General features: G+C 37.9%; 1 protein-coding gene across 6 annotated transcripts in view; it reads left to right on the forward strand.

Annotated features, from left to right (window-relative positions):
* The window catches only part of MCU (mitochondrial calcium uniporter), a 217,759-nt gene extending 206,069 nt beyond the window's left edge, over window positions 1–11,690 (forward strand). For 2 of the 6 annotated variants that reach the window (XM_072823533.1, XM_072823534.1), the window contains exons 5-8: window positions 79–239; window positions 2,088–2,291; window positions 8,047–8,163; window positions 11,047–11,690. In XM_072823533.1, coding sequence (XP_072679634.1) covers window positions 79–239; window positions 2,088–2,291; window positions 8,047–8,163; window positions 11,047–11,130 — 566 coding nt within the window. In that variant the 3' untranslated portion in view covers window positions 11,131–11,690. Of the gene's footprint in view, window positions 1–78; window positions 240–2,087; window positions 2,292–8,046; window positions 8,164–9,716 lie in introns of all 6 variants that reach the window. The other 4 variants (XM_072823537.1, XM_072823538.1, XM_072823535.1 and 1 more) reach the window with 2 other exon arrangements.
* The last annotated feature ends 1,683 nt before the right edge of the window (window positions 11,691–13,373 follow it).

A 13,373-nucleotide genomic window follows, 5' to 3' on the forward strand; every position in this document is an offset into this window, starting at 1 on the left:
TTATTGTCTAACAGACTTGGGAATAGTAATGCTCCATCTAAGGCAAACATTTAAAAAAATGTAACCCCTTTTTTTCAGACCTCTTAAGCCATGAAAATGCAGCAACACTGAATGATGTAAAGACACTTGTCCAGCAGCTGTATACTACACTGTGCATCGAGCAGCACCAGTTAAACAAGGAAAGGGAGCTTATTGAAAGATTAGAGGATCTCAAAGAACAACTGGCTCCCCTGGAAAAGGTGCCAATTCAAATCACAGACTTTCCTCTTCAACAGTAATTTTCCAAAGCATATATGTTTGCTTTCTCCCCCCTCGATCATTTTTGGTAATTGAGTTGTGTCAATCAAATTGATCCTTTAGTTTTGGGAGCTAAACTATAAAAAAATTTCAGTCAAAGCTAAGAAAAAACTTTAAAAGGAATAGTTTTGAGTCTTCATAATGGCATATAATTTCGAGCTCTAAATGTCTCCCCTTAACCAGATTTACCATCTTTGCAACAAAAATTGAAAAAATTACTGACTGAGAAAAGTGGTGGGTGTAGTGAATAATGATTTTGGCCAGGGATCAATATTATATGGAATATTATGCAGCTGTTAAAAATGATTATATAGCTCTAATACAAGAATATGCATGTTATTTTATGAAAAGTAAATTATAAAACAGTGTGCACATTAGTGTATACTATGATATGATTTTTAAATTTTTTATTTATTTATGATAGTCACACAGAGAGAGAGAGAGAGAGGCAGAGACACAGGCAGAGGGAGAAGCAGGCTCCATGCACCAGGAGCTCGATGTGGGATTCAATCCCGGGTCTCCAGGATCGCGCCCTGGGCCAAAGGCAGGCGCCAAACCGCTGTGCCACCCAGGGATCCCTATGATATAATTTTTAAATGTGTTGTGCATATAGCTATGCGTATTTATATATATGTATATGTAAACCACAGGAAAAATGTCAAAAGGAATATATTCCAAAATGGTAATGGAGTGGTAGGATGATGATTTATTTTTCTTTTTTACAATTCTAGATTTTTTATAGTAAGTGTGTCATTTTTTAATGATGCAGAAATTTTCATTTTCAGAAATTAGACTATCAGAAATTATGAAAGGGAACAAATACTCTTAATATTGCGCTTTTTCTCATTTCCTTAAAAATAATGAACATGTATCTCAAGGTTGTTCTCATTAAATTTAAGACCATTAGAAATGTGATAAATTAAACTTGCACTGTTACAAAGGAGAATGAGATTTAAATTTGATATTTTCAGAATATAAGGAAAGCATTTTTTAATGTACCAGCTATAACAAAATAATTATCATCCTTTATTGAATACTTCTTCTGTGCCAGGAATTGTGCAAGTATTTTATCTGTGTTCCATTATTTAGTCCTCAGAACAACTCTGTAATGACACTGAGGATGATATACAGATTGGGGCCTGGGCACAGGTATTCTGAATACAGAGTCCATGCTCTGACTCACTGTGCTGTTCTGCCCCTAGCAGACCTCTTGAGTAAAGAATGATGATAGGGCAGCCCCGTGGCCCAGCGGTTTAGCGCCGCCTTCAGCCTGGGCCTGATCCTGGAGACCCCGGATCGAGTCCCATGTCAGGCTCCCTACATGGAGCCTGCTTCTCCCTCTGCCTATGTCTCTGCCTCTCTCTGTATGTGTCTCTCATGAATAAATAAATAAAATCTTTAAAAAAAAAAAAAAGAATGATGATAGATTAAATCTTGTATACTACAGTAAGAGAACACTGGCATGTTTTCATATCTCGCCCTCAAAGAAGATAATTGTGTAGTTGGATGAAGAGTTGTTGACTCTAACTTATTCCCATAGTTTCACTATATTTTTATCTACTTCTAGGTGAAACATAAAACATAAGTATCCTAAGAAAATTGTTACTCCTATAAAATACTCAGTAAAAACTACAGATGCTATCTAGAAAGACAATCTGCATTTACTAGAATAGAGGCTAATATGTCTTGATTATGAGCCCTATTTCTTCAGTGAATGTAGAACAGTTTAAGTTTATAATTTGTTCTATGTTAAAATGCCTTATGGTTGATTGATCATGTGTGCCCCGTAGGTACGAATTGAGATTAGCAGAAAAGCTGAGAAGAGGACCACTTTGGTGCTATGGGGTGGACTTGCCTACATGGCCACACAGTTTGGCATTTTGGCCCGGCTTACCTGGTGGGAATATTCCTGGGACATCATGGAGCCGGTCACCTACTTTATCACTTACGGAAGTGCCATGGCGATGTATGCATATTTTGTAATGACACGCCAGGTAAGAATTCCTCTTCAAGTAACTTTTTATGAGATGCTAATGAAGTTTTGGTTGTCAAAGTAGTTCTCTTTTCTTTCATATTCTTTCTAAGGCCAGTTCCCTTTAAGTACTCACTCTTTTATCCTACACATACACACACACACACACACACGCGCGCGCGTGCGCGCACATGTACCTGCATGATAATTGTGTATTAGCCCCTATTCTAGGTGCTAAAGATAGGGAGGTAAATCATGGCTACTGACTTCATGAACCTCACAGATTATAAAATGAGCCATATAAACCATTAAATTCAGGAAAAAATTCACACTAAGTTATAGGATAAAAGGGCAAAGGAGAAGAATGATCAGCTACAGGATAGCTTATTCAGCCAGTTGGCCTGGCTTTTTGTGTACTATGTAGTTAATTTGAGAGTTGGATGGGGTAGTCTCAAGCTTTTTGGTTTTATTGAATTTTTGGAATGGAAAGTTGGTGATCAGATATTTAAACTGAACTCTATGCTATCTCTAAGTATCTTAAGAGTATAGGTAGGCTTCTTTGTTACTGTTTTTACTTCCTGGAAGATAGGTGAAAATTAGGTAAATAATCACTTTATGTGCCTGTCCTATTCTCTAGGAGGCAAGACTCACTTATTAAATATCAGTATCTAGAAATAATTTTTGTTGCCAGTGTTATTTTTATAATAGCTTGAAAATCCCTGTATCACTTTAGAAAGTATGAAGAACTTATTATTACTTATTTTTATCTGTGTGATGCCAACACAGATCCAACCTCCCTTGATAAAAAAACATTTGTGATGAATGATGATACATGAGAAACCTTTTCTCTATTCTTAGGTATCAAAAGAAAGTTGAGAATGGCTTCTCTTATATTTTTATATGGCTGCTATTGAACATAGGCATTTTGTGTCTGTTGTTGTTAGAACACTGGTCATAGGCCTATTTCTGGGTGAGAGAATGAAAGCTCAAGAATGTTATTTAACCTTTCTGGGCCTCTCAAATTTGTCTAGTAGAAAAGAGAGATGATAAACTGTTCATGTCCTGCCATCATTTGCCCAGAGTATCCAGCACCAAGTCCCATGTCTGGCTCATACTCATTACTCTGTGTAAACAGAATTAAACAACCAGATTAGTCATGTCTAATCACAGCTCTGGACTTGGCTTTGCTGTCTGTCTGTCTTTTTTTCTTTCCTTCTCTCTCTCCTCTCTTCCCTGTTCCTGTTCCTTATATACACACCCCTTTAATAGGTTCTTTTTATCTATTGATTGAAGTCCAAACTCCCTAGCCTGATATTCATAACTGGTTGCTCTCTGTCTTCTCCAAAGGTGTGTCAATTCCCACAGTGTACTTACCATGTGTTCTAAACAAATCAAATTATATTCTTAACTCCCCCAAATGCCCTGAGTTTTCTACCACTTCATTCCTTCTCATCATTTTGTCAGCTGGGAAAGTTCTCCCTGTTCATCTCTACCTGTTATATTTCAAGGTTTCTTTTTTTTTTTTTTTAATTTTTTAAAGGTTATTTATTTATTTATTCATGATAGTCACACAGAGAGAGAGAGAGAGGCAGAGACACAGGCAGAGGAAGAAGCAGGCTCCATGCAGGGGAGCCTGACGTGGGATTCGATCCAGGGTCTCCGGGATCACGCCCTGGGCCAAAGGCAGGCACCAAAACCACTGCGCCACCCAGGGATCCCTATTTCAAGGTTTCTTAATGCTTATCTTTCATAAACCTTTGGCCAGTTCACTACAGCCAACTTTGAATGGTCCTTCTGAATTCCTGTAGCACATTGTGCCTCTCATTTCACGTATCCTGTGCTGTCTTGCATTATATTTATTCACATATAATTTCTTCACCCCTCTACTAGACTTAATGTCTTATGAGGTGAGGCATTCAGTTTTTTCTATTTCTGTTTCCCTTAGTTACTATTAATCCATTACCTGTCATCATCAATCATGAATAATTCAGTATTTACTTCTGCTTCTTGTATGGCAATCCTCCCATTAGGAAAAGTTAGAGTAGTTAGACAAAACATAAAATACATCTGCCATAGGCACTAGAGAGCTTATAAGATAGCAAAAATTACCATGCAAGGACCTGAAGAAAAGGAAGGTGAACTTGATGTTGGGTGTGCTTATTCCCCTGGGGATTTATGCTGACGGAACAGGGTAAGACTGAGAAACCAAGAAGCTGAGCCATACTTGATAGTCTAGAAGAACCCAAACCATAGAGTTAGCTTTGGTTTGGAACCTCTAATGGCTACCATTGTAGAATAAGGATGAACCTGTTGTAGGTTCTCTCTGAACCATAGCCCATATTCATTCGTCTGAGTCCTTCAAATTAGACTAAGATATTCCTAGAAGAGTGGTAATCCCAAAGTGGTAGTGCTCATAGATTCCAGGCAGAAGCAAACAGAAGTCATCCCTGGAAGAAGAAGAAAAAGAAAAAAAAAACATTGGAAAGAAAGAAAACTGACGTTATTCAAAGATTTTGTACCTAAAAAAATACAAAGCCATGTACATATAATTGGTTAGAATCTGTGAGTTTCATAAGGTTACTGGATACTAGGTCAACATACATAAATCGATTGCATATCTGTATACCAGCAACAAACAATTATAAAATGAGAATTTAAAAGATGCAACTTAAAATGACTTTTAAATAATCTATAAGTAAATCATGCAAAATATATCTAAAAGTAAATTGTACAAGACCTCTGTGTTGAAAAACATAAAATATAAGGAAACTTCATAAGTAGAATAAGCATGTTCAGACTGGAAAAGTAAATATTAAAATATGTCAGTTGTATCCAAATTGATCTGTTTCAGTGCAATCCCAGTCAAAATTCCAGCAATTTTGGAGATGGGGGAGGGGAAAAGATTTGAATAAGCTGCTTCTAGAATTTCTATGAAAATGTAAAAGCCAGTAAACCCTTGAGGAAAACTAGGTAAGAGGATTTGCTCTACAGGACATGGACGACTATAGCTTTATTTATAATGCTACAGTAATTAAGAAAATGACACAAAGGCAAATAGTCCAATGGAATAGATGAGAGAATGTGGAAACAGATCTGGTATAAATGAACTTTTGATTTTAAAAAGATAGTACTGCAAGGAAAGGAGAATCTTCTTCTATGAATGGTGCTAGGACAATTGAATATCCATATTAAAAAAAAGTGAAACGATCCCATCTTTGCACATCCGTAATTAACAAAAATTAATTCCAGATGGATTATAGATCAAAATATGAAAGGTAGGGGATCCCTGGGTGGCTCAGCAGTTTGGCGCCTGCCTTTGGCCCAGGGCGCGATCCTGGAGTCCCGGGATCGAGTCCCGCGTCGGGCTCCCTGCATGGAGCCTGCTTCTCCCTCCTCCTGTGTCTCTGCCTCTCTCTCTCTCTCTCTATCATGAATAAGTAAATAAATCTTAAATAAATAAATAAATAAATAAATAAATAAATAAATAAATAAATAAATAAATAAATAAATAAGAAAGGTAATAAAATAAAGCTTCTAGGAGAGGGGCTCCTGGCTGGCTCAGTAGGTAGAGCATGCAACTCTTGATCTCAAGGTTGTAAGTTCAAGCCCCACATTGAGTGTGGAGAATACTTAAAATCTCTTTTAAAAATAAAATTAAAAAAAAAAAATAAAATAAGAATGATAAATTCTACTATATTTTTTTTTTTTTTTTTTAATTTATGATAGTCACACAGAGAGAGAGAGAGAGAGAGGCAGAGACACAGGCAGAAGGAGAAGCAGGCTCCATGCACCGGGAGCCCGACGTGGGACTCGATCCCGGGTCTCCAGGATCGCGCCCTGGGCCAAAGGCAGGCGCCAAACCGCTGCGCCACCCAGGGATCCCAATTCTACTATATTAAAATTAAGAACTTCTGGGGGCACCTGGGTGGCTCAGTCAGTTAAATGTCTGCCTTTGGCTCAGGCCATGATCTCTGAGGCCTGGGATCAAGACTCACATCAGGCTTCCTGCTCAGCAGGGAGTCTGCTTCTCTCCCTCTCCATCTGCCCCCTCCCCACTGCTTGTTTCTCTCTCTCTCTCTCTCTCTCTCTCTCAAATAAATAAATAGACTCTTTAAAAAAAATTAAGAACTTCTGTTTATTAAAGAACACCATTAAAAGAGCTAACAGGCTGGGAGGAGATATTTGTAGTACATATATCCAACAGAGGATCCATAACCAGAGTATATTAACAAAGCCTGTAAATCAGTAAGAAAAAGAGACAACCCAATAGAAAAAGATGACAAGAGATTTGAATAAGCATATCTAAACAAGGAAATTCAAATGCCCAGTAATAGATGAAACAAAAAGGCCTCAGCCTTATGAGTGATCAGGAAAATTCTATATATCTCCAAGAGAAATGAAAACATGTTCACAGAAAAACTTGTACAAGTATATTCATAACAGCATTATTCATAACAGTCAAATTGGAACAACCCAAATGTCTATCAGTTTATTAATGGATAAATAAAATGTTGCATATCCATTCAATGAAATATTACTTTGCAACAAAAAGAAATGAAGTACCAATATATACTGCAAATGGATGAACCTTGAAAGAAGGCAACCATGAAGGGCTGCATGTTATATGATTCCATTTATATGAAATGTCCAGAATAGACAAATCCATAGAGACATAAAGTAGATTAATAGTTCCCTGGAATTGGAGATGTTGAGGGAGGTGGGAAGTGACTATTAATGTACAGGATTTTTTGAGGGGAAAATGAAGATTTTCTAGAATTGATTGTACTGATGGTTATGCAACTTCCTGAATACACTAAAAACCATTGAACATTGTGCTTTAAATAGGTGAATTGTGTGGTATGTGATTTATATCTTAGTAAAGCTGTTTTTGAAAAGTGAGGTGGTACTTCTGCACACACACCAGAATGGCTAAAAAGTTTTTTTAACTGGCAATACTAAGTATTGGCAAGGACATGGAATGATGGCAGCTCTCATAGTCTGCTGATGGGAGTATAACTGGTACCACCATTTTGAAACCTGTTTGATGTCACTTCTTAATTTGGACACAGTCATACCTTATGATGATCTAGTATCTCCACTTATAGGTATACATCCAACAGAAGAGATAAGCCCCAAAATGTTTTTGGCAATATTATTTATAATAGCAGAGCCTGAAACAACCCAAAAATCTATCATTAGTAAAATGGATAAATAAATTGTGATGTAGTCATACAGTAGAATTTAACATAGCAAGGAAATGGACTCAAAAGTATGAATATCACAAACATTGAGCAGAGGTACAATACCTACTGTCTGACTCCATTTTTATAAAATTAAAAAAAAAAAAAAACAGATAAAATTAAGCCATAGAGTGCAAGGGGATGCATGCTTAGTTGGAAAGTTGTAAAGAATGCAAGAAAATAGTTACCATAAAAGGCAAGATAGTGATGAGTTTTGGGAGGAAGGAAAGATTAATAATTGGGAACAGGCAGGAAGATGCCTACCTGGTTGTTGGCAGTATTAGATTTTCTTTATCTGATGATGATTAACTTGTTTGTTATATGATGATTCATTGTGATGTGCATTTTTGTTGTGTGTACTCTTACATGTATGTTTCACAATAAAAAAATAAAATAAATATTTAATACAGCACACATATCTGTATATATTTTATATGTGTGCACATGTATTGAACCTAATCAACAGTTACTAAGTGTTCATTTTGTAAAGATAGTGTTCTAAGAACTAGTAATTTAATTTCTCCTTTATTTTTGTAGGAATATGTTTATCCAGAAGCCAGAGACAGACAATACTTATTATTTTTCCATAAAGGAGCCAAAAAGTCACGTTTTGACCTAGAGAAATATAATCAACTCAAGGATGCAATTGCTCAGGTAAGTTTTCCCCCAAAATAAAAATAAATTCCAGCTCCATTTTATATGGTATGATATTATAATAATAATTCCTATTTTTATACTATTATTATTACTATTATCCATAACTATAGTGCTTTGATGGATAAACTCTGAAAAGGATCCCACCCATCTCTTCCTATATTAATTATTCCTCAGTTAATAAAAATGTCTATTTTAGCATGGACACCTCGTTGTAAAGTTTTAGAACACAAGCAAGTGAAAAGGTGATGGGTCTCACATAGCATACTGAAATTTGTGGAGCTTTTTTTACCTTTTTTCTTTATGTTTCTCTAAAGTGGTCTATTTTAATTTTTCTCTCTTTTTAAAAATCTTTTTTATAACAATTTCCAAAGATGTCACACCTAACATGTGGTAGCAATGGGGCAAAAATAAAATCCAGGTAAGAGAGACCACTGGAAATGTTTGCCAGACACAAGTCACAGTTTATTGAATAGAAGATGCTATTTTTAAAAAGACTGATGTATTTCATTTTTCATAATAATTATGTCTTTCAAATTTCTGTGTTGCTTCCTTTTGATATCTTTGATTTTGGCATATAAGTCTTCATTCCTCTTCTCTGTAGTCTAACGTGACTTCAGAGATTTTTTAAAAGTCTCTAGAAGCTCTTCCATCCTCTGTAATATTTGGTTGCTCTTCTCTGCCCCTTATTGGTGATGGGGCTGTACTTTGAATAGGCTTAGTCTGTCTTCCTGCCTTGGCCCAAGTGGACTTGTGTCTACTGTTGCTCTGTGTGATGGTTCTCAACTAGAGAGAATGCATCAGATTATCTCTGGAGCTGTTAACAATACAGATGCTTCAGCCCTGCCCTAAGCCTAATAATCCAGCTGCACAGGGGTGAGGTCCCAGCCCAAGTGAGTTTTGAAAGTGCCACTGTTGTCAGCACATCCCTGTTTTTAAAATCACTACACAAAAAACTTACCTACTGGAGAAACAACTAAAGTCTTGAGCAACATAAAGTAAAGCTCTGGATCAGGTTAAGGTCTGTAAAAGGACTTTTCTCTTGAGAAATGCCATCAGGGGATATCAGATGCTCTCCACATTCTTGAGCCTCTAAGTCCTGCCCTATGGACAGCACAGCCTCTTGTGGAGGCTCTGTTGACAGCTGAAACTGCCAGCACAGACTTCATTCTGGTCCCCATTTGCTGTCCTCTGCCTTTATTTATTTATTTTTTTTAAGATTTTATTAATTTACTCATGAGAGACATAGAGAGGCAGAGACACAGGCAGAGGGAGAAACAGGCTCCATGCAGGGAGCCCAACGTGGGACTCGATCCCCGGTCTTCAGGATCATGCCCTGGGCCAAAGGCAGACGCTCAACCGCTGAGCCACCCGGGCTGCCCTGTCCTCTGCCTTTAAAGCCCGTTGTTTCTGAGGCACTCTTACTTTGAGAGTAGTTGAGATGATTTCTGTGATTCACAGTGATGCAGAAAAGACAATTTCCTTTTCTCGAGAGAAGTAATATCATTGAAAGCTTCACTAGCCAGTTTTTCTCACCTTTGTTTCTATTTTAGGCAGAAATGGACCTTAAGAGACTGAGAGACCCATTACAAGTACATCTGCCCCTTCGACAAATTGGTGAAAAAGATTGATCTGCAAAAAGCCTCTGAATCCTGGCAGAAAGAACACCTGTTTATAACTATTGCCTTTTTAATTAAAGCATTGCAGGTGGAAGCTGGGAGCCATGTCGGGGTAGAGGGTTTTTACCTTTAATTAAAAAACAATAACAAAAAGGATCTTAGGGAAGAAGGGAATGTTAAAATCTAAGGATCAGGCTTTGTGGAACATAAGCTCAAAGGGCTTAGTGAATATTGTCTTAATCAAGCATCTTAGCTTCTGGATGAAAATGATGCATTATATAGTTGAGAGATTCATAAGGAGAAAAGGATGCTGGGGTGTTCCTTTCTTGTATCTTCTTTGCAGGGTCAGCAAAACAGTAACACACCAGCACCCAACTCAGCTCTAATTTTTTTTTAATTTAACTTTTCTTATTTTTGACATAGGAGTAAATAAACATACCAGAAAAGCAAATCCTCAAGATATGTGGGTGGCAAACAAAGTCTGAGCCCATGTCATTAACATTTATCTTAAACTGGACCCAGTCTCTGCCAAGTTACCAGGAATCTCTCCTATTTGTGCCCCATTTCTGACCACCCACTCCTGTTGGTTACAGTAATTTTATCCATATGATAGTTGGAACCAACTTAAGACTGTTTGATAATTGACACTTTGGATTACCCCGTAATACCTCTTAAATGTCTGTAATATTCCAGTGCTCTGGATCAGTATCTAGGAATCATTGGCAACACTGCATGAGGTTGTTTTGTTTTGTTTTGTTTTTTACTAATTAATCTTTAAGAGGAGGCAAAACTTCCCTCCTTTATTTAACTGTCCTACTGAGATGTCCCCTCTCCCTCCATAACCCAAATCAGAGGAGGGTGTTCAGCTGTATTACCAAATCAGGAAGATGTTAAGGTTTACAAATTGGCTAAAAATCATGGCTCTCTAGCCATTTCAAACCAGAGTAATTTCACTGCTGTTGATCTGCTTGTGTGACAGCATTCCAGCTCCCCAGATGGCGCTGCCTTGTCTGGAGACTTTGTTAATCTTGAAGGACACACACTTCCACACTGTTTGTGAGCCACCCCCCGCCCCACCTCCACCACTTCAATAGTTGTAAATCAAGTGTGTGGATCTCAAAGGGTGCAATTTATCTTTATACAGGAATACATTTCTATGGCTTCCTTCAGCCTACCCTCTTCACCCTATTTTTTCTTATCTTAAATTGAGAGAAGGAAGAATTAATCTTATACTCTATCAAAATATTTTCTACCATATTTCCAGATGACATCTGCACTTGAAGAGTCAAAGGAATCTGTGTCTAATATCCTGTTTTTAACTACTGTGGGGGCAGGATGGAAAGGATGATGAGGCTTGCCACACAGCCGATTGGCTTTTTCTTTCACATGATTCACCCCTCCTCATTATGGCAAGGAGGTTCTTTCTCATTTTCTTCCTCCTTTGGGATCATTGTGTATGAAAAGAAACACTTTCGATGACAACCCAGACTCCAGGTGCCTTGCAGAGGTTGAAGGCCAGCCAGGACCGCTGCCCCTGCTGCTGCTCCTGCCGCCACCCCTTCCACTGGCATGATGGAATGAAAGGATGCATGTCGCCCCTTCCTTCCAGTCCCCCCCCCCCCCCCGGTCGTTCAACCCCTCCCCTCATTTATTTTTGTTAAGTTATGTGAATTATTTTTAAGTCACTTATCCTGTTTGTGTGCAGCGTTTTTAAGAAGAAACAGCACAGTGTAATGTACAAGCAAATCCTTTCAGGGTGTGTGGGAGGCAAGGGAGGGAAGATGTGGAGAAAAGTCCTTTAAACAAATAGCAAAATATTGAACATGTGTAAAATCCTGTATCATTTATGAAATATGTATAAAAAGCAATGTACCTTCTGGAACAATAAATACTTATTCAATTTTTGAATTAGAGCATCTTCTTCTTTAAAGCAAAACCAAAAAAAAAAAAAAAAGCCAACAACAGCAAGAAAATTTACTTTCCTGTGATTCTAGGTGGAAAACTGTTTACTTTTAAAATTAATTCTTATAGAAATACCATTTTGAAATTAAAGTTGGTTCCTAGAGCTTGTATTTTAAAAATAGGCATTTCATTAATGATTCCTAAATCTAAGATGGTCAGTATTTTCCTAATTTTTCAGAGCCACCAGAGGTTAAGTGACTTCTACAGCTAAAATTAAGCCACTGGCAGTACTGAGACTTGTATCCTGATTAATAGGGAATTTTTCCATTATATCAGACCACCAGATTGCCTAATGTGGTTTCCTGGACTTCAGAATGTTGTTCAAGAATGAACCAAGAGAGACGCCTGGGTGGCTCTGGTCATGATCCTGGGGTCCTGGGATGGAGCCCTGGCATTGGGCTCCTTGCTCAGTGAGGAGCCTGCTTCTCCCTCCCCCTCTACCTCCCAACTCATGCTGCTCTGTCTCTAGTACCCTCTCTCTCTCTTTCCTCAAATAAATAAAACATAAAAAGAATGAACCAAGATTAAATATTCATTGTTTTAAGAATTTTATCAAATTTGATCAAATCAAATAGTGATCACCAAACAGGAAAATATCACATGCTAACTAGTCCATTGGAGGCATATCAGAGAGCATACGTTAAATGTCTGACTATATTTAGTGTGAGATCTCCTGAGAGTCTCCTGGCAGCTACAACAAACCAATACATCCCTGAGACAGAAGTAAAGTGTAAGACGATAAGATTGAAAATGTTAAGCCACTGTTTGATTTCAAAGAATAATGTCTACATATTCAACAACACTGTTAGGCGTTTAGTAAACTTTTCAGTGGAGATAGATAATGGAGAGTTAAATCCATTAACGAGTGTAGATAATGGAGGTTTGCTAAAGGATAATAGACCTTTGAAACTGGAAAAGTAAAAAGGGTTCTCATGGTATGATTGCAGGAGCAGCAACCTGGTATCTCCTTGTTAAAAATGCAAGTTCTCTGATCCCTACTGAATCAGAAACTAGGCATGGGGCCAGCAATCTGTCCTAGTAAGTCCTGGTGATTTTGATGGGAACTGTTGGTCTAGTCAAACCAATGCCTTAAAGAGAAAGGAAACTGAAGCACAGGACATCTATATCACAACTCACCAGTGAATCCTATGACCAACAACGAAACCAAATGATAAGAGGATTGGTGAGTATGGTGAATATGGTAAATGAAAGGAATAGAGCTCATGTCCTTGACTCTGGCAACATGTACTGTTGCATCTTGCTTATGGGCAGGAGAGTATAGTGATGAGCACATAGTAGATGCTTACAAAAACAAAAATGAGCTCCTGAGTGGCTTAGTTAAGCGGCTGCCTTTAGCTCAGGTCATGATCCCAGGGTCCTGGGGTCAAGACCCACATTGGGCTCCCTGCTCAGCAAGTAGTGTGCTTCTCTTCCTCCCTCTGTGATCCCTCTTGCTCTTGCTCTCTCAGATAAATGAAATCTTAAAAAATAAAAATTCATTACTTGAGAGAGAGGGAGAGGCGGAGGGAGAGAGAGTATCTCAAACAGACCCCACTGAGCACAGAGCCCCACATGGGGCTCAATCCCACAACCCCAAGATTGTGACCTGAGCCGAAATCAAGAGTCCGT

This window comes from Canis lupus, chromosome 4 (assembly GCF_048164855.1).
Source record: "Canis lupus baileyi chromosome 4, mCanLup2.hap1, whole genome shotgun sequence".
NCBI classification, from domain to species: Eukaryota; Metazoa; Chordata; class Mammalia; order Carnivora; family Canidae; genus Canis; species Canis lupus.